Genomic DNA, 21,041 nt, shown 5'->3' with positions numbered 1-21,041 from the left:
AGGTCTTTCATGGGACGCCGGTCAAATCAACACGTCTGGTCATTTTCTTGGATCTCTTTTTATTTTGATGTTCTTGAACGGATATTTCCCCCAAAAGTCCACAGATACACCTCTCGTTTTCACAGTGCAGTGTCACAGACACGGACCCCAAGAGAAGATCAGCCCGTGTGATCGGAGAAGTCCAGCCGTGGGACCGAGGGGCAGCCCGGCGTGCGCTCTGCCGAGGTTGGGGAACCGCTCCGTGCACGCACGCCAACCCGCCCACCCCGCCCCGCCCACCGCACTGGCTTCCACGCACTGCCCTCCACTCAACACTCCAAACGGCTGCTACCTCAGCTAGCAGAGCAGCCCCTTCAAAAGCCAATCGCACCGCGTGCGCTGAGATCAACGCAGATGGCGCTTTCACGAACGGGAACTGTCTCCGTGGTCTTTGGATCCCGCAATATTTTGCGGTGTGTCTTGGAAGTGGGCTGAGAATGACGGAAGCATCACGGGGCGCCCCACCGCTCTCAGGGCTGGAAGAGGATCACGGGGTGCACCCCACTGCTCTCAGGGCTGGAAGCAGATCACGGGGTGCACCCCACTGCTCTCAGGGCTGGAAGAGGATCACGGGGTGCACCCTACTGCTCTCAGGGCTGGAAGCAGATCACAGGGTACACCCCACTGCTCTCAGGGCTGGAAGCTGATCATGGGGTGCCCCACCGCTCTCAGGGCTGGAAGAGGATCACGGGGTGCACCCCACTGCTCTCAGGGCTGGAAGAGGATCACGGGGTGCACTCCACTGCTCTCAGGCTGGAAGCTGATCATGGGGTGCCCCACCGCTCTCAGGGCTGGAAGAGGATCACGGGGTGTACCCCACTGCTCTCAGGGCTGGAAGCTGATCATGGGGTGCCCCACCGCTCTCAGGGCTGGAAGAGGATCACGGGGTGCACCCCACTGCTCTCAGGGCTGGAAGCAGATCATGGGGTGCACCCCACTGCTCTCAGGGCTGGAAGAGGATCACAGGGTGCACCCCACTGCTCTCAGGCTGGAAGCTGATCATGGGGTGCCCCACCGCTTTCAGGGCTGGAAGCGGATCACGGGGCGCCCCACTACTCTCAGGGCTGGAAGCAGATCATGGGGTGTACCCCACTGCTCTCAGGGCTGGAAGCGGATCATGGGGTATACCCCACCGCTCTCAGGGCTGGAAGCAGATCACAGGGTGTACCCCACCGCTCTCAGGGCAGGAAGCGGATCACGGGGTGTACCCCACTGCTCTCAGGGCCGGAAGCGGATCACGGGGTGTACCCCACCACTCTCAGGGCCGGAAGCGGATCACGGGGTGTACCCCACCGCTCTCAGGGCTGGAAGCAGATCACGGGGTGTACCCCACCGCTCTCAGGGCAGGAAGCGGATCACGGAGTGTACCCCACCGCTCTCAGGGCCGGAAGCGGATCACGGGGTGTACCCCACCGCTCTCAGGGCCGGAAGCGGATCATGGGGTGCACCCCACTGCTCTCAGGGCTGGAAGCAGATCACGGGGTGCACCCCACTGCTCTCAGGGCTGGAAGCAGATCACGGGGTGCACCCCACTGCTCTCAGGGCTGGAAGCGGATCACGGGGTGCACCCCACTGCTCTCAGGGCTGGAAGCGGATCACGGGGCGCCCCACTACTCTCAGGGCTGGAAGCAGATCATGGGGTGTACCCCACCGCTCTCAGGGCTGGAAGCGGATCACGGGGTGCACCCCACCGCTCTCAGGGCTGGAAGCGGATCACGGGGCGCCCCACTACTCTCAGGGCTGGAAGCAGATCACGGGGTGTACCCCACCGCTCTCAGGGCTGGAAGCAGATCATGGGGTGTACCCCACCGCTCTCAGGGCTGGAAGCGGATCACGGGTGTACCCCCACCGCTCTCAGGGCTGGAAGCGGATCACGGGGTGTACCCCACCGCTCTCAGGGCAGGAAGCGGATCACGGGGTGTACCCCACCGCTCTCAGGGCTGGAAGCGGATCACGGGGTGTACCCCACCGCTCTCAGGGCTGGAAGCGGATCACGGGGTGCACCCCACCGCTCTCAGGGCTGGAAGCGGATCACGGGGTGCACCCCACCGCTCTCAGGGCTGGAAGCGGATCACGGGGTGCACCCCACCGCTCTCAGGGCTGGAAGCAGATCACGGGGTGCACCCTACTGCTCTCAGGGCAGGAAGCGGATCACGGGGTGCACCCCACCGCTCTCAGGGCAGGAAGCGGATCACGGGGTGCACCCCACCGCTCTCAGGGCAGGAAGAGGATCACGGGGTGCACCCCACCGCTCTCAGGGCCGGAAGCGGATCACGGGGTGCACCCCACCGCTCTCAGGGCTGCAACCCTGTGGCTGCAGCCGGAGCTCACACCGTGTCGTCTCCCGTGGCCGCACAGTGTGCTGGTTTCTGCGGCAGCTGAGGACAGGTGTTGTATGGTACCCCCAGCCTCCCGGCGAGCGGGGCGGGGCCATGTGCCCCCAGGACACGGCTCCTGCCATGGACCACAGCCCCTTGGGACAAGGTAAAGCCATTGCAATCGTTAACAGATTGAGCTGACTTGAAGCGTAAAAGCTCTGCGGCTAAAGTCATGCAGGGTCAGCGTGGATCTTGGTCCATGGTTTAACTGACTTGGCAAATGGAGAGCGGAGATCCAGGGACCTCCTGAAGAATACCGGCCACAGTGCACGCCGGGCCCGAACTCATAAACCACGGCCCCTGCGTGCACGGTGCCGGGGAGCTGGAGTAAGTATTAACGCAGCATCTGACACTTAGGGAAATCAGAGTTCAACTTTCACATATCCTACATTAAGAGGTTATTTCTGAGAGAGCAGAAGAGCTTGCAGTTCACCTGAAACTGGCAGGCTTTCCACTGACTTCACAGTCTACTTTGTTATAATCCTTGGCAAGATATCGTTCCTTTCCTGTCTTGCCTACAACTGTACTTTCCAGAAGCTGTTGGTCTTCACTGGCTTCTGACATTATCTACGGAGCTGAAATGGATCTTCTCCGTCCTACTCATAAATCCGTTCAAGTCAGGGTTTGAAGGAGGCTCGTGCTACTTTAGAGTTTGTGGTTTTATTCAAAGCTTTGCAGATAAAGTCGCCAGCTTCCATCACCTTGTTGAGGTTCACGCCCTGGTGAGAAGGGAAATTAGAGAGGGAGAGAGACAGAGACAGGGAAAGAGACAAAGCAGAGCTTTAACGTTGTACCAGAAAACAAGTAACTTTTTTATCAATGCAGCTTCCACGTCTAATCTAGGCTGTCCTGCTTTCATTAAAATATATGCTGACTGTAACCTTAGTGTAACAATCTAGGCTGGATGCAAGTTAAAAACCGCGATCAATGCAGCAGGGGCCTACGGGGGCGGGGGGTGGGGTGGGGTGGGGGGGCGGACAACAATTGAGTTAGAACACAGGACACAGAATATTCTAAGCAGATGACTGAGCGACCATGGTTCGGGAGGGTTCCTACAGTTTATGGAAATGAGAAGAAGGGAAGAATCACTTTGCTGTAAGTAAGGGTGCCGATCTGCCGGGGGCTCCTCGCTGGCTTCACGGCCGTCGCGCTGGCGTGTTGGGGGGCTCGGCCCACGGCACACGGCGGAGCCGCACTGGCTGGAGCTCCTCGAGGCCTTCCCGTCGCCTGAACGGGCTCGGCGGAGGCTCGGGTCCATCCGCGGGTGATGGACGCCCAGCGGGCACCAGGAGCAAGCCGAGACCGCCTCCTCATCTCCGAGCCCTGGAGCAACAGCAGATCCCCCCCCCCCCACCCCGCCAGCCCCCTGCACCTGCCACCTGCAGCAGGCGCTGGACACAGCCAGGGCTCAGAGCGACACCGCCTCCCTCTGCCTGCTTCCTAAGGAGCGGCGTGCCCCGTCCACGGACGCCCCACAGCGCTACACCCTGGCCATCATCAGCTTTTCATAATCACGACTGCTGTTGCAGAAAATGCAGACCTTTTCATGACTCTTCCCAAGGAATGTTTTGGGATAATGTTTCCTTTCCCGTTGACGGCATTTTAGAGAGATCGAAAGCCGCTGGGTGAGTGGCACCTTGAGAGGAGAGATGGATGGGAGTCTTGCACGCGCACGCATGGGAATCGCACTCTGAGCTGGTGCGTGCACGGGTGACGGACGGAAAGGGAACGCGTGCTCTCGGGCTGAGGCACGGACGTGAGCACAGCCGTCTGGGTGTGGAGACGGAGGAGGGGGAATCGGCCCGGGAGGCGCAGGCAGCAGGGTTGGGGGGCTTAGGGGTGTGGAGACGGAGGAGGGGGAATCGGCCCGGGAGGCGCAGGCGGCGGGGGGGGGGGCGCGTAGCGGGGAATCCTGACCCCGGTTTATGTAGCGAGTGGAGCCTTTGGGAAGGAGGAGAGAGGGCGAGACCAGTGCTTACAACAGCCGGAGTCTTAGAAGCAGCTCAGGACCGTGGGTGGAAACACCATCATCACCTGTGTTTCTCTTTAGTTCCGGACAAGGTATAAGCGGACCCCTGATGGGTTCCTCCTAGCATGCGAGAGACATCCGCAGACCGCCAGGAGCAGGATGAATTCAAAGCCAAAGTGGGGAACATGAAGACTGCACACACCGTGGAAGTCAGCACGGAGGCTCCTCACAGAACGGGACAATCCGCCCCGCAAACCCACCCTAGCAAAGAGAGTACACCCGTGGGCGGGAGCAATACCTTCACAGCCACGTTTGTGGCAGCTCTGTGATGTGCCAAGCTGCCCAACAAAGACAGTGTGTGTGTGTGTGTGTGTGTGTGTGTGTGTGTGACATAGAATATGACCCTGGTAAAAAGAAAAACTAAGATGATGTCATTTGAGGCAATGTATGGAGCTGGAGGTCATCCGGTTGAAGTAAGCCAAGCTCAAGGTTGATGACAGTGAGTGACAGCCACTGTGGTAATGGGGTGTGAAGAAGGCAAAGGGGACAATGTCCAGGAGGGAGCCAGAGGGATGCCAAGGAGGGAAGGGGATCAGAGCCCTTGCTCAGATACACATACATGAAGAGAGAGAGAGAGAGAGAGAGAGAGAGAGAGCTCGAAAAGTGGGGGCGAAGCGAGGAGAACATGAATGCATTCAAAATGCATGGTTTTAATGTAACTCACAGTGAAACCTTCATCATGTTACAAATGTATGCTAGTTAAAAATAATAATAATAGAGGGCTGGGGATATAGCCTAGTGGCAAGAGTGCCTGCCTCGGATACACGAGGCCCTAGGTTTGATTCCCCAGCACCACATATACAGAAAACGGCCAGAAGCAGCGCTGTGGCTCAAGAGGCAGAGTGCTAGCTTTGAGCGGGAAGAAGCCAGGGACAGTGCTCAGGCCCTGAGTCCAAGGCCCAGGACTGGCCAAAAAAATAAATAAATAAATAAATAATAATAATAGAAAAAAAAATTCTGTGCAGAAACCAAGCTAAGTCTGTCCCCACAGTGAGTGTGGGGGCCAAGTCCTTAGGAAACAGAGCAGGGCTTACGCTTACGTCCTTATAACCACCGCAGTAAGGAACAGTACCCAACCGGAATATTCTAGAAACGGAATCATTAGTTCTTGGTTGTTGCCTAGGCCTTTCATCCACAGTGACCCCGAGGTCTATGGAGAACCGTGGGTTTTTAGCTTGGATAACTGGTTCAACAGTGACTGCTATGCAGTGTCATAGTGTCATAATCTCCCTTGAGTTGCAAAATGATTATGCTACTATGCGAAAAAATAAAAATAAAACACTTCTCCTAACCCAGAGAAGAGAAGCAATAGCTTTTGGTGTTTATAGACAACAGCTGTGGGTGTTTGGTGCCAGGTGGAATCTCAATAAATATTCATCCCGTATCTGCATGTCACAGGATCTGAGTGAGAATAAGCCGTAATTGCTTTCTGGCTGCACAGGAGGCCAGATGAACAAACAAGATCATGACACGGCCTGGCGGGGTGTCCAGAGGTAAAACTCGGGGAGCCCCGGGGAACGCAGGAGAGAAAGGGCAGAGCCCAGCCCCAGGGAGATTGGAACGTGCTGGAAGTGGGTGTCTGCGGGGGGGCAGGGCCAGGCTGAGAGCGGGCGCGGGGGGGGGGGGGGGTCTGGAAGAATGTCTGGAGAGCCGTGGAAGCACCGGCTGGGCTCGGGGCAAGCCCCAGAACGTGGGATCCAAACCCCTCCGCGGGGGCCGGGTTACGGACGCGGGGACGACGTGGCTAGGCGGGCGCGGGTCAGCGGTCGGCGTGGGTGGGGTCACGCAGCCCGGCGCTGTCTCCTCCCCCCGAGCCTCCCGTGCGGAGTCGGGCCCACTCACGGAGCGGCTGCGCGGAGGGGGAAGCCCCGGCGTGGGCGCTCGGGACACCGGCGCGTGCCGAGGGCCTAACCCACGCCGCAGAGCCGGGCGACGCCCACGGGAGACACAGGTGCCGCGTGGAGCAGTCCCGTAACGGTGCGGCAGGGCAGCGCCATCAGTGGCTCAGCCCCCCAACTCCCCCTAAAGCCCCGGGGGGAAATGTGGCAAAACGTGGCCCCCCAATGACTCCTCAGCCGCGGGAGGCACCGGGCCTCGCTGCTTTGGGGCGCGGGGCGGGGGGGGGGGGGGGAGCGGAAGCACTTACGGTGTGCAGCCCCAGGCCGTCCAGCATGTAGAGCAGGTCCTCGGTGGCCACGTTGCCGGAGGCGCCCGGGGCGTAGGGGCAGCCGCCCAGCCCGGCCACGGCCGAGTCCACCGCGCTCACCCCCATCTGCAAGACAAAGCACGGCCCGGTGTGCGCACGCGCCCCAGCGTCTCCCCCGCAGCCCGAAGGCGCGTTCCCGGACGGGAGGGGGAGGGGAAGGGGAGGACGCGCGTGGGATCTCCTCTGGTCCACGCGACTCACCGCGGACTCACGCAGTGACACGGACACGCGGCGTCGCACACACCGCTCGGCGCCTCTGCACGCGAAGGGGTGTCTGAGAGGTGGCGGGGCCGTCCCCTCGGGGCCAGCGCCCCCCCCCCCCGGGCCCGCTCGAGGGGCGGGTGACCGGCCCTCGCCGCACCGGCCGCGTCTCGGGCACTAACTCCGAATTGGCACCGAAATCTACGGGGGCCAGGAGGCAAGGTGCTAATCACGAGCCGCAGAGAGGCGTAATGCAAGTCCTCACCCCTGAGCCACCTCGTCCACAACGGAGGGGAGGCCGCCATGACACCAGGCCTCACCCCTGAGCGACCTCATCCAGAATGGATGGATGGCCACCATGACACCAGGCCTCACCCCTGAGCCACCTCGTCCAGAACGGATGGAAGACCGCCATGACACCAGTGCTCACCCCTGAGTGACCTCGTCCACAACGGAGGGGAGGCCGCCATGACACCAGTGCTCACCCCGAGCCACCTCATCCACAACGGAGGGATGGCCGCCATGACACCAGTGCTCACCCCTGAGCCACCTCGTCCAGAACGGATGGATGGCCGCCATGACACCAGTGCTCACCCCTGAGCGACCTCATCCAGAACGGAGGGAAGCCGCCATGACACCAGTGCTCACCCCTGAGCGACATGACCTCGTCCAGAACAGAGGGAGACCGCCATGACACCAGTCCTCACCCCTGAGCGACCTCGTCCACAATGGAGGGGAGGCCGCCATGACACCAGGCCTCACCCCTGAGCGACCTGGTCCAGAATGGAGGGAAGACCGCCATGACACCAGTGCTCACCCCTGACCCACCTCGTCCAGAACAGAGGGAGGCCGCCATGACACCAGTGCTCACCCCTGAGCCACCTCGTCCACAATGGAGGAGAGGCCGCCATGACACCAGTCCTCACCCCTGAGCGACCTGGTCAGAACAGAGGGAAGCCGCCATGACTCCAGTCTGGGCTTTCCTTGTGCACAGGTTGAAGGTGATCTGAGTAGTTAAATGTCGTCTGTCTCCAAGCAAAGTCTTCCAGTCGTTCCAGTCCTGCTGCCCACCAGAGCCACCTGCCCGTTTAAAATACCCATGCCGACTCCTCTTCCCAGTGGAATCGAACCCGCGCTGCTGCCTGGGCACGGGGCTCCCGTAAAGTCCCCCTGATGACTTCCATGGGTGACTGTGTGGGGGAACCCAGGCCCCTGTCTGCGCCATCCTCACCAGCTCTGGGTGTGAGCGGCCTTCACCGTTAGAGACGCTGCACAGACTTGAGTATTAGGAAAGAAGGGTGAGGAGGTTACGCCAGAAGGGCAACCGGGGTGTGAGAAAGCACGCTCCCCCCCCCCCCGGCGTGGGGGCTCCGCTCCCCCCCCAGCGTCGGGGCTCCGCCTCTGGGCAGGGCCCCCTCTAGCCCCCCTCGCCTCCCTCTGCAGGGTCAGGACCGGCACCCCTGGGAACATCGGGAAGAGAAGGGGCCACCTTGTCGAAGGGGCACCCACCTGCTATCTTAACTGACCTTTCACTCCTGTTTTGTAGATAAAGGCCAGTAGGACCCTACTGCTGGGCAAAAATGAGAGATTTATCCAAATCAAGCGGCCAGTGCCACCGGAGAGTGGCAGGAAATGGCCTGCGCCATGCTGCAAGGAAACAGCGGGGCCAAGAAAGTGCGGTCCACTTCAATCGCAGCCGGAACTGTGAGAGCGGAAACTCAAAGACTATCGGTCATTGAAGACATGGGAAACGATCTACACTCCAACCACGGGGCCATACTCTCACCACCGAAGTGAGGCTCAAAGGAGCACATGCACTCTCTCCCTTTAGGTCAAGTCCTGGGGTGGAGGAAGACAAGCCGCCGGCGTCCTTCTCTGCAGAGCGCGCACAAAAGCCCCAGAGAACCGGCGGGGTCCGGGAATGTGGCCTAGTGGCAAGAGCGCTTGCCTCCTATACATGAAGCCCTGGGTTCGATTCCCCAGCACCACATATACAGAAAACGGCCGGAAGTGGCGCTGTGGCTCAAGTGGCAGAGTGCTAGCCTTGAGCAAAAAAGAAGCCAGGGACAGTGCTCAGGCCCTGAGTCCAAGGCCCAGGGCTGGCAAAAAAAGAACTGGAGGCCGGGCTAGCGACACTAGTGACATGAACTCACTACATACATAATTCAATGAAGTTGCACTTTATAAGAAAAAATTGAAGCAATTCAAATGATTTGCAAAATGGCTGTTACATCCATCTATAATTAAGGAAAATAATTGGGTCGAAGTATACTCTAACTGTATATGAAGTCATATCATTTTCTTTTTTAAAATGGGGTTTAGCTGATACCTCTATGAAAACGCTAGCCATCTTGGGTAGGAGGGTTACACGCACTCTATTACGCGTTAATTCCACCGTCTTCCGATGCCCAGTGGTGAGTTTGGGATGAGCAGCCACAAGATGGCACCATAGTACAGGAAACAGGCAAGCTCGGGTACAGCCTTCCCGGGTCGGCCCAAGGAGAGACCGGGGCGGGGCAGGGGGGAGTGTTAATTTTTTCATAGTTATCAAATCGCTTATCACATTCAAGATAACCACGCGTTCACTAATAGCACTGGATGTGTGAAACTGCAATTCAATATATTCAATCTGGGCTTGCTTACTCTTCATTTACTTCACCAACAACATTCGACGTGAACATAGCACATGGGACTTACTGTTAGAAGTGGAAGCTTCTAGATTGGGTCCGTCTGACTCAGTGGTTGTGTGATCCAATGAGAAGCAATTGTTTCTAAGGCTTAAACATCTCTCAGAGGACTGAGGTTCTCTCTCTCTCTCTCTCTCTCTCTCTGCTTTTTTGCTCATGGCTGGTGCTCTACTACTTGAGCCATGCCTCTCATTCTGACTTTTTCATGGTTAATTGGAGACAAGGGTCTCCCAGATTTGCTACCTGGGTTGGCTTCAAACCTCAGTCCTCAGTCCTGTAAATGCCCCTCGAATGTTATGCCACCGGCCGCCCTGAAGAGATCCACAAATCAATACATACGCAGACGCGTGTTTCTGTGTTGAACTGGCCATCGGTGTGCGCGTGTGTGGCTGGATTTCATAGTCACTGTAATCTGAAATCTCACACTGGAAGAAGCGTCTCCACACCGGAGCCGGGCAGGGCTTCTGTGGTAGCCGACGCATTTTTAGCAGGAATTGGTCTGCTCTGGCTTCTCGTCTCAGGCAAGAACCAAACCTTGCGCCAATTCCTCACCCATCCAGGAAGAATTTGTATCAAGGTTCAGCTGCCACTTAATAAATGCTTGCATGCCCCTGACATACGCAGCATCGTCCAACACATTTTACAGAGGTGAGATACTGTAGGCAGGTTACGTTACTAATGAAAATGGAAACCCAATACCCATCATAAGACAAAGCGCTATAACAGTATGACGGCCAGATAGTAAACAGATGGGAGACAGAGAATAGACAGAGATAGAAATGATTAGCATTGTACATATGCATATTTGAGACGCATATATAATCCATAATTTACATAATAAGATTTGTATGTCCATAATATACATGTTTTATATTAAATGTTAATTAGGTAGGATGCTATATTTATAATGCTGATGATTTGATATATAACCCAAAATTTATTTGCAACTCAATCTTTAGCTCTAAACTGGAACCTGTGTGTATACAAATAACTCATTCCTCCTTGCTAGGGAAAAACTGCAAGTCACTTAGCATTCGTAGAAATGACTGAAATTTAATCTTAACCTTTCTTGTCATTTTCCCCAACCACATGTTTACAAACGAGGTTTCTCAGCACACTCCGGAGCGATGGCGTTGGTTTCCTCAGTAGCTCTTCATTAACTGAAGCTGACTTTGGAAAAGTCACCTGACTCCTATTTACCTAGTTTCCGCGTTTCTTAATGAGCTGTTGAAAGCCGCTCGCCCGTGGCTCTTGCCTCTAATCCCAGCTACTTGTGAGTCTGAGATCTAAGGTTCACTGTTCAAAGCCAGCCCGTCCAGGAAAGTCCATGAGAATTTGATCTCCAATTGGCCAACAAACAGTCAGAATTGGAGGTGTGGCTCGAGTGGTAGAGAGAGCATCCTCGAGTGAGAAGCCGAAGGGACAACACCCTGAGTTCAAGCCTGGGCGGGGTCGGGGGGGGGAGGACTCTTTATAAAGCACCCTCAAGGTCTATGTATATATAGTTCTTAACATAGAAAAAAAAAAGTAGAGCTCATTGTAAATGTCCTAATTCAGTAGCCACGCACGATGCTCTGGGGTTCCTTACGAAACCTTGAGCACCACACCTTTCGGGGTTCTGACGTCTCGCGGCGCCCGTGGGATCCTGCCTGGCCTGCCGTCCCACGGATCTGGCTGCCGCGGGGCCTCGCGGGAGGGCGCGCTGGCTGTGTGGCCACAGCGTGGTGCCGCTGCGCCCCCGGCACCGGCAGCCTGGGCATTCCTGACGGAGCACAACCTCTTTGTCCTTCACATGGATGCTACTGGAACAAAAGCACGGCCCTCCAGCAGAGGTCTTTAAGACAGGCGCGTCCTCAGCTTCTGAGGGAAAGGCTCTGCTTCTGAGCCACGCTTCAGAACCCCGCACGCTCCGGATCCCCCCAGGTCCTTCCTCCGTCACGCGTGGCGCCCACCTGGCCAGGCGCTGAGCTTCCTCTCCACGCGTGCGCCACGCCGTTTCCCGGCAGCGCTGAGCTTCCTCTCCACGCGTGCGCCACGCCGTTTCCCGGCGGCGCTGAGCTTCCTCTCCACGCTGTGCCACGCCGTTTCCCGGCAGCACTGAGCTTCCTCTCCACGCGTGCGCCACGCCGTTTCCCGGCAGCGCTGAGCTTCCTCTCCACGCGTGCGCCACGCCGTTTCCCGGCAGCGCTGAGCTTCCTCTCCACGCGTGCGCCACGCCGTTTCCCGGCAGCGCTGAGCTTCCTCTCCACGCGTGCGCCACGCCGTTTCCCGGCAGCGGTGCGCTTCCTCTCCACGCGTGCGCCACGCCGTTTCCCGGCAGCGCTGAGCTTCCTCTCCACGCGTGCGCCACGCCGTTTCCCGGCAGCGCTGCGCTTCCTCTCCACGTTTCTGAGCCAGGGTGATTTTTTACACCAACCATCTCTGAAACTTGGCAGGACGCTAACTTGTCACGCCCGCGTTGCCCACTGATCACTACAACGCGGGCCCCGGTGAATCGTTCGCCCGACGGGGTGGGGGGAGAGGCCCGCGCGGCTGGCACAGCGCCGGAGGCCGTGGCTCGCGCGGTGCGCGTGGTCCGCGGGCTCCTGTCGCTGCGGGCTGGCCGGGGGGTCAAAGGCCGTCTCATCCGTGGAGAGCGGCGTGGGGGCCGCACTCCCGGCCTGCGGGACTTTGGCCCCAAAAACGGATACGATTTCACCCTCCCCCCCCCCCCTCACGGCCCTGGGAGGGGCTGGGGGCAGGAAGGTGGGGCAGATGTCACGCATCTCGTAGGAGGAGGAGGATCTGCAACTACCGCCAGCGGCGGGTCCCATCCGCAGTGTGTGACCGCAGGACGGGGAAACATAACCTTCACCTTCCCGTTACTGCGACTAGCGAGCACACACCCGCACCCGCGTGCCTTCAAATGACCGCAAGCGCCATCACGTCCCCAGACGTGAAATGGCATCATCCCCACAGCAACGGGTTGTCGGTCACAGGTGGGCTCACTTGACTTCACCGTGGGGCTGAAGCAAAGGGAAGTCGCGGGCATGCGCCCCGCACAGAGCTTCTCGGGAGGACCCGGCCGAGCGGGGTGTCCTGCCCGCCTCGCTCCAGGTCCCGCGGCTGCGGCTCTGCAAACGCCGCTCCCGTTCCGGCTTGAGCAAGGTCAGCACTTGTCCTCTGTGCCCGGCCCGGGACCCCACCCGGAGGACGACCTCCAGCAGCAGAGCCCTCAGGGCGGAGGCCCGCCACACACGCCGCTCATGCACACCCGGCTCTGCTCCAGCGAACGGAACCGCCCGCACCCTCCCACCCCACGCGCCGTTTCTTCTGTGTCTGTCGCCCTCCGTATTTTGTCCGTCCCGAGAGCCAGTGACATCATAAACACACATGTCCTAAGTGTGCCCTGTTACGCAAGACTTTTGATACCTTTCGGTTGATTCACTGAGTCTTTGGTCTGATTTTTGTTGCCTATATCCTACAAATCTACATTATATTGATAAAGCAGATAGGTAGTTACATACATACATACATACATACATACATACATACATACATACATACATACATGTACAGCTCTGTGGTTCTCCAGCACCTGGAGGATGGAGAACAGCATTCTGACCCTCACCCTGACGCAGAATCAGCACGTGCTACCCAGCCCCATCATTTACGTCTTGTCTCCCCACTCACTGCAGCACCGTCTGCGCACTGCCAGTGTCTTGAACTTCATCTCAGCAGCGTAAAAATGTCCTGTAGACCCGCCCACACCCTTTCCAAACCCTTTGCCCTAAATAATATCTTTCCTGCCGGGAATCCTTGCATCTGTCTTGTCTCAGCGCAAGGCATTGCTTTTTCTTAGATGCTATACTTCCGGAGTAACATTTTGCCTTCTAATAAAGCTTTAAGAATTCCCCGCACACACACAAAACATTTATTCTATGGATTCCCGAGCCTGTAATTCAACGACACAGTCACCATAGATTGTGACATCTGTTTGCTCTGTATGCATATTTTCATCACATTATTCGAAAATCTCTCCACTGAGAGTCCTGTGTCTGTTCTGGCTTCATGTGTGTAAGCATGCACAGCTGTGTGTGTAAGCATGTATGACTGCGTGTTAGCATGCACTTCTAAGTTGCCAAGTGACCTGACTGGATATCCTCTCATTAGTGCTCTGCCTCACACCCAGTCACAGAACGGAATGTGGAGTTCAACAAAAGTTGTTAAAGAAAACAGAGATGTGAATTATAAATCATTTTCCAGAGACTTCTCTGAATTTAACCTCATTAAGGGCAGATGTATTGTTCCTTTTATACCTCTAGGTACTATGAACTCAAGTAATGGTTGTCGATTCCACCAGGAAATCAAGAAGCTAAATACACACACATAAATGCACACACACGCACGCGCGCGCACACACACACCCCCTCACCACTGATGTAAGAAATTGAGCCCTTCTGTGGGAACCGTGTTTGATGGCACCCCTCCCTCCCCGACGGCAGCAGGGCAGGCTGAGCAGATCCCGTGTGCCGCTCGCTGCACCCCGGGGGAGGCGGCATCTGGGGTGCCGAGCCCCTCCACCTTCCCCATGAGTACGAGTGAGGAGCCGACAGGGTAACAACCCGGGGGCGGGGGGTGAAGTTTCCCGATTGCAGAACTGTTTGTAGAGGAATGATGGGTGCCATCTCCCACCCACGACGTGATAAAGGGCCTGTGTGCGCGCAGCTCAGCCGCAGCTGCTGGGAGAGCTCAGACTCACAGGGGAGGAAACGGGGAGGCGAGAGCTCAGCGACCTGCCCGCGGCACCAGCCAACACTGGATGTGAGGTGTTTAGATTCCAGAAGATTCGTAACTGGCAGGCGTCGCTGTAGAGTGAGCACCCAGAGAATCAAGCCGATGCGTCCATCGTCAGAAACCTCCGCTGTGCGTGGCTGCCGTCTGTCTGTGGATTGCTCCAGCTGGCCGTTCCGTCTGAAGACCACAGATGACGCTTTGGCATAGCAAGAGCAGCGTCCTCAAGAAGGGGACGCCGGGGCGGGAGTGGCGGATTCACGACGTCGACTTGATCCTCTGTCAGATTCCTCAGCTTACATCCAGAGCCTCTAGGTTCGAATCTGAAACGGAAGCGAATGTACCCATGCTGGAAAGAGGAACTCAGTGCAGGTGAGAGGAACTGGGGAAGACATCAAGGCCGACCCAGGAGTGTGCACCCAGAGAGAGAGAGTCAGAGAGAGTGCGGAGGTTGACTGAGTCATTTCACACACACACACGCACACGCACACGCACGCACACGCACGCGTGCACCCGCATTCCCCAGGACACCACAAAGTAGAAACAACTCCTATGGCCTGTCACCTTGAAGCCAGATCGAGTGTTTTTTTAAGGATAAGCCAGCTACACTATGGTACGCTTCTGTGTTCATTCAACTCATGCACATCCTAATGTATTTATAGTTATGAGTGAGGTCACTGACAGACAGAATGAAAGTATATTATATATATATATGTAATAGCCTGTGGTACTACAATGAGAGTAGAGAAGACGTGAGAAGGCATAGGTAGCCTGGAAGAGGGGAGGGAGCAGATGGAAGGGGGGAGGGAAGCCGTTCTGTGCTCCTGTTTGCCCATCAGGAGGCTGAGTCACAAAGCCCAGGGTGGGCAAAGGACCCAGGGCCTCCCCAGTCCCCGGTCAGCCAGGGCCCACCCTCGTCTCTCACTACCCGGGAAGTGAAGCGCCTCTTCTGCAGGCAAACGCCGTGACGTTATTTACAGCTGGGCCTGGAGGCCTCCGATTCATCACGGTGAGGTGGAAAGCCACATGTCCCCTTGTCCAGGAGCACCAAAGATGAGCGGATCGGAACGCTTTCCACATGGCCGGTGGTACTGTGGGGAGAATTTGGAAGCGGTTCCCAGCTTCCGCCGCGGGGCTGGATGTCCGGGCCCCGCAGTGGCTGGAACCAGGCCCTCCCAGGAGCCTCTCCGCCTGCCGCCCGGGCTTCGCTCACCAGCCACGGGTTTGGCGTCCTAAGAACCACTTCTTGCTCACGACTGTCCTGTTTGGGGGCCCCATCGTCCGCCATTAAAGAAATCTGCTGACTTGTTTGAGCCCCTGCAACCCAGCAGGCTTTTCTTTTTCCTTTACGGTTTTCCTCGCGCGGCATTGTAATCGTTGTTTGTGTTGGCGCAAGCATGCCCTGGAAGTTTCCGGCCTGTGGTTTCAGACACATCAGTAGAGAACGTTTTACCAGCCGCATTTGTTTGTGCTGCTGCTGCTGCTGTGTGAACAAGCCCCGGTGTGTTCCGCTGCGGGCTCTCGGCAACTTCACGGGCTCCCCAAATAGCCCTGGGCGGGAAAGGATCGGCGGATGCTTGCTACAAATCATTTTAAGAGTAACGTATATTTTCTTGTAACTTTTAATTGATAGATTTGGTTCAGGGAATTCTTGCCCAAAGTCCAAATGTGGTTGTAACAGCATACTTTCTTCTTTCTTCTTTAACTTTTAAATTTGCCACCACTAGCATAGAAAGTAAACCTGAAGTGGACACACAGTTTAAGGCATCATAAAAGGACTATACGTCGATTGCCCACGCAGGGTAAGGGAACAGGAAAAGCACTAATCATTCTGAATCCCCTGTGACCGCTCCCTGACGGTTCCCCCCTCCCCCCCCCCCCCCCCCCCGCCGGCCTCCCGTTCGGAAAACCGTTGGTTGTGCTTCTCTGAGAGCACTACGGCTGGGGAAGACTGCATTGATCCTGATCTGGACTTGGGGGGCCTGGGGCGTCACTCCAGGAAGCCCTCTCTCGAGTTTCCCTGCAGAATCGTTGAACTCTCACTCGTTCTCCCCAGCATCCTTCCCTCCTCTTCCATGTGTTTGTTCCCTAGCATTTCCGCTTAATTCTTCTTGTAGATTACGTCTACATGCTTAGAGTTCCCTCATTCTCCATGCCATTTGCTTCGGTCATGAAGGTACTTAACACATTAGTCAAGATGGCGTCTGACTTCAGTGATTCCCTCCAGTTCTTCAGGCTTCACTCTTTATAATTCTTTTATCATTAATTCTGTTGTTATTAAGGTGTTGTCCAGGGGTTACTGTTTCATAAGTCAGCGTAGGCTCTACTTTGTCTTGACTTTCCCCTTGCGAATCTTTGCTTCCACTCTGCAGTGGGGGTGGCCGAGCCCGGGGTTCTGCGGAAGCTATGTGCACCCCGGTGGCTGAGCTGCACCCCTGACCCGCGTGCTTTGGGGGGAGCCAGGCGCGTGCGATCAGGCGAGAGGAGGTGAGGGGCTTGGTCTCGCCCGGGTCTGGCTGTGCTTGCGCGCAGGGGCTCTGACTGCCAGGGCTTTCAGATCTCTCTGGTTTCTTTGTCACCGAGCTCTTCCCAGTGGATCTCACTGGAGACTCCTCCGGAAAGTCTCATTTTAATCTCCCCATTCGTTGTGCTAATGGTCTCCGCCCTGGAACTCAGCTGTGAGTGGCGTCCAAGAACAGTTAGTTGCTTCTTCTCACTTCGTCCACTTTCCTTGCTTTCAGGGTAAAAGGGGAAAGGTTTTCACGCTCTGTGCACATGGGACAAACCCAGATGTCCATAAGTTATCGTTTTATGGACAGGAAACCCCAATTTGAATCTTTAAAAGATTGAGTCTGTTAATCAATATCGTTCTACATTATGTAATAGGTGTCTGTGCCCAAGATTTCCTCATGATATTTACTTCCACACTTACACTTACAATCAATCATAGTTGATTTTGTGTATAGTGTGAGACAGTTAAGATTTCCTTCTATCTCTATGGATATTCAATTGAGCTAGTGGCATTTATTTAAAAGAGCAAGTTTTCCTGCAAATTTATAGTGATTTTTTTTAAAATCTCAAGTCAAATAGCTACATAGTTTCGAATCTCTTTTTCTTCTTCCTACTGTGGTCTACATGTTTTTCTTTACATTATTGCGATCATTCGATTTATAAAGTAAATCCTTGATTTATAAAATAAGGTTAGATTTGTTATTTGGTAAGTTCTGTAGATATAACATTTCTGCTTAGATTGCATTCTCACATGAGTTTTATACTTGACTTGTACTTACACACACACACAGATGAAGACTTGGTGAGCTTAGATTGTGTGTGTAAATGACTCAAGGGACAAGGCAATTATTAAATACTGGATCCTTTAAGTCAACCATTTCTTTTATTGCTCCACCCATTTATCGTTTGAAAACTATTTTCCAGGCTATTTTGTTTTCTGTGAACACGTCACTTTTTTTTTTTATTAGATGGATACCTTATTACTTGACATTTTAGTGATACTGTGATTTCTTCTTGTAATGAATGCAATGGAGATGATCATATTTATTCTTCCTTTTAGACATTGAGGTAGTGCTTCCTTATCCTTTTCTTCTGCTGTTGAACTACACTTGAGTTTCTAGAGTACAGCAAAATTCTCTGTGATATATTATCTTAGGCACATTGTCGAATGTGGCTTACTAATATCTGGGTTAGAACTTGGCATACCTGTTCATGGGTGCGGGTAGCCGTAATTTCTTTTCCCTATACTGCTCTTTCCTGATTTGGCAAGCAAAAATGCATTATTTATAAAATTAAATGAGGTGAATCTCACTGTTATCTGAAAATGTCTGGTAGTACTGAAATTACCTGCTTCATTTGTAGTCAGAGCGACTCCTTGGTAAAGCATCTGAGCTTGTAGAAAAAAAAATGCAAACCCTAAACTTAATGAGGTTCTACTTCTATATCTCCATTTCTGAACTTTTACTTGGTTTACCAAGCTTTTCTATGATTTCTTTATTTTTAAAGACTCTATTTCCTTTCTGAATTTCTTGAGCAACTGCTGAATTTCTCATCCATGATTAGAACTGACTTATTTCATTCACATAATTATTTCAATTCCCCCGAGGACCTTGAAAATCTGGATTATCTAGACTTTTTCAACCACTTTGAAACCTTCGGATTTATCTGTTGAAATTAGGAGTGATTGACAGAGATGTGTTGGGGAAAAAACGATGCATATCAAACGCACATATTTATAAAACACATTTGTAATGCGATGCTTTCTGTATCCTGTCTCATAAAGAAGTATAAAAAGTGGTCATCAGTCGGGGCAGCAGCTCTTCCCACCCAGGAGAAGCATAATCAAATGCACTTCTACGGAGTCATGGCGCTAGAAGCTCTGCACCTCACTCTCTGTAACAAGTATGGAACCAGGAGTCAGACACTGCTAGCGAGCTAATGATGGGAAATCTGGAAAATTCTCCTTGGGAACCTCATAAACAAATCACGGGAATAAGGATTTGCCATTTGGTGGCATTTTAATATGCTTTAGTAAGAGTCTATATAAAAACGAATGCTTTCATGTGAAAATTAGGTTAATCATTCAGTCTTTCTGAGAGAAAATAATAAGCGTATGGAAAACGTTATGGGGAACGGCTACACGTCTGTGCAAGAGAAGAGAATAAAGGCACATGGTATTTCGTCGTGAGAAATGTAAATACTGCCAGCTCTCGTTGTCTCCGGACTTCTAATTAACATGTGGCGTTGGGTCCCCTGTGTTTCCTTCTGCTTTCAGCAAATTAGGAAGACTCCCAGCACTGCAAGGCCGAGCAACGGGCAATTGTTTTGCATTAGGCAGATTAAACAATTTGTTCACCGGCGTTTGGCTGAGAGAGCTGGGGAATAGGAAGGAGAGTGAGGCTCAGTTTTTGTGTAAGAATGGAGACAAGTCCACTGGGTTGCCCGTGTCACCTCGATTTGAACACCGTGCGCGTGGCCGCCTCCTTCCCGGCTTCCTCTGCCCTTGAGCGGCTATAAATACCTCACCCCTAAGCGCAGGCTCTAAGGTAATTCACTGTATCCCATCCCACCGGCTAACGAGGAATCCTTGCCTGCCACACGGCCGTCTCTCGGCCTGTAAGTCATGTGTTTAAGTAATCCTTTCAAAGCCCGGGGACACCCCCTCCGTCCTGTGAGTGGGGGGGCCTTCCGGCCCGGGGAGGGCCGCTCCTCTCAGGACTCACTGGTCTCCTGCCACCGTGCCTGGGTTTCCTCTCATTACTCGTCTCCTTGCCTGGGTATTATTAGCTTCGGCCTGTGGCCTCGTCTGCGCCCCTCCACCCCCAAACTCAAGCACAGCGGGCCGGGCCAGGCCAGCTCTGCTCCTCGCCAGCCCGGCCGTTCCCTGATTCCCACTCTGAGGAGCGGGGGGCGGGGGGGGCGGGGGGGGGTGAGAAATGTCTCCGGGGTTTGCCCGCCAGCAGCAGCAGCAATAACAATAAAACAACAAAGTTCAGTTTTAGACAAAGAGGAGAAGGTGTGGGGTGAAACTCTCAGGGCTTGAGGAGAAATCAGAGAAAAACCAGCCTCCGTGTTAAAATCCTATTCCTGAACGGCTGCTTCCACTCTCTGGGACAGGCACAGAAGCCTTTCTTCGGGCCCCGGCCTTCTCGATGGCTTCACTGTGTCATGCAAGGAGGGAGATACACGTGACTTAAGAAAGAAGAACATGGTTTGGGTCAAAAGCGAGTTGGCTGACATCAGGAAAACACTGTACACGAAACAGTCTGCACCTCACCTTCCCATCCCCACCACAGAACACCCAGTGAACGAGCACTTGTCCTTGACGGCCGCAGCGCTCCTCGACTCTGACTGTGCTCACCGCACAGAACACCACCGCGGCTCACTCCACGACGCTGCGGGGCGGGGGCCGCAGAACGGGCGCGACTCCTCCCCGAGGGGCACCCAGAAAGAGCGGCTTCTCACGAGACGGCCCTTCCCCTGAGCGCGGCACTGACCAGCAGCTCCTCGATGCCTCTCATGCCTTAAACACCATGTTCCATTCTTGATAAAATAGCGTGTGTTCTGTGTTACCTATTTTAGGGGATGTCACGTTATATGTAACACGTTATGCACACATCTCTACACAGAACGCTTTCTAAACACGGTCCCCGAGGCCTTGCGGGCAGGGCGGCCTTGCGGGGCCCGCACGCACCTGCAGGGCGGTGAGGACGTTGGCCAGGGCCTGCCCGTAGGTGTCGTGGCAGTGGACGGCCAGCGCGCCCGGCGGGACCTCCTTCGTCACGCTCTCCAGCACCCTCCTCATGCTGCCCGGGGTCCCCACGCCCGTCGTGTCCCCCAGGGAGATCTGGTAGCAGCCCATGGCGTACAGCCTCTTCGACACCTGTCGGGAAAGGAGGGAGCTGGTTCAGGGACGAGCGACAGACTCGAGGACGCTGCGCCGCAGGAAACCCCGCCTGGGTGAAGACGCACAACCGAGACGGATTCCCAGGCCTGCGTCTTCTAGCGCTTTCCCCGGCTCATTGTCCCCGAAATAGCACAGAAAACTTCCCAATGATTACCGTTATCTTTTTCTAATGTTTAAGTTTGCCTATTTAATATACATTCCTCTGTTCAGCGATGAAGTTATCAGCCCCCATTCTAATTAGGAGGGGCATATGCTTAGCAACACTTGCAAAGCATTGCCAATTCTCTTAACTTCATATAAACATAAAATT

The 21,041-nt window shown here is 54.9% G+C and overlaps 1 protein-coding gene across 1 annotated transcript in view; it reads right to left on the bottom strand.

The window, feature by feature from the left end:
- Nucleotides 1-2,405: 2,405 nt before the first annotated feature.
- The window catches only part of Hmgcll1 (3-hydroxymethyl-3-methylglutaryl-CoA lyase like 1), a 52,502-nt gene continuing 33,866 nt past the window's right edge, over nucleotides 2,406-21,041 (bottom strand). Inside the window, exons 7-9 of the mRNA XM_048347601.1 lie at nucleotides 20,519-20,707; nucleotides 6,593-6,718; nucleotides 2,406-3,136 (exon numbers count right to left, since the gene is read on the bottom strand). Coding sequence (XP_048203558.1) covers nucleotides 3,035-3,136; nucleotides 6,593-6,718; nucleotides 20,519-20,707 — 417 coding nt within the window. The 3' untranslated portion in view covers nucleotides 2,406-3,034. The remainder of the gene's footprint in view (nucleotides 3,137-6,592; nucleotides 6,719-20,518; nucleotides 20,708-21,041) is intronic.

Source organism: Perognathus longimembris, chromosome 6 (assembly GCF_023159225.1).
Source record: "Perognathus longimembris pacificus isolate PPM17 chromosome 6, ASM2315922v1, whole genome shotgun sequence".
NCBI classification, from domain to species: domain Eukaryota; kingdom Metazoa; phylum Chordata; class Mammalia; order Rodentia; family Heteromyidae; genus Perognathus; species Perognathus longimembris.
Note: the sequence above shows the minus strand (reverse complement) of the source record. Positions and strands in the feature narration are given on the sequence as shown.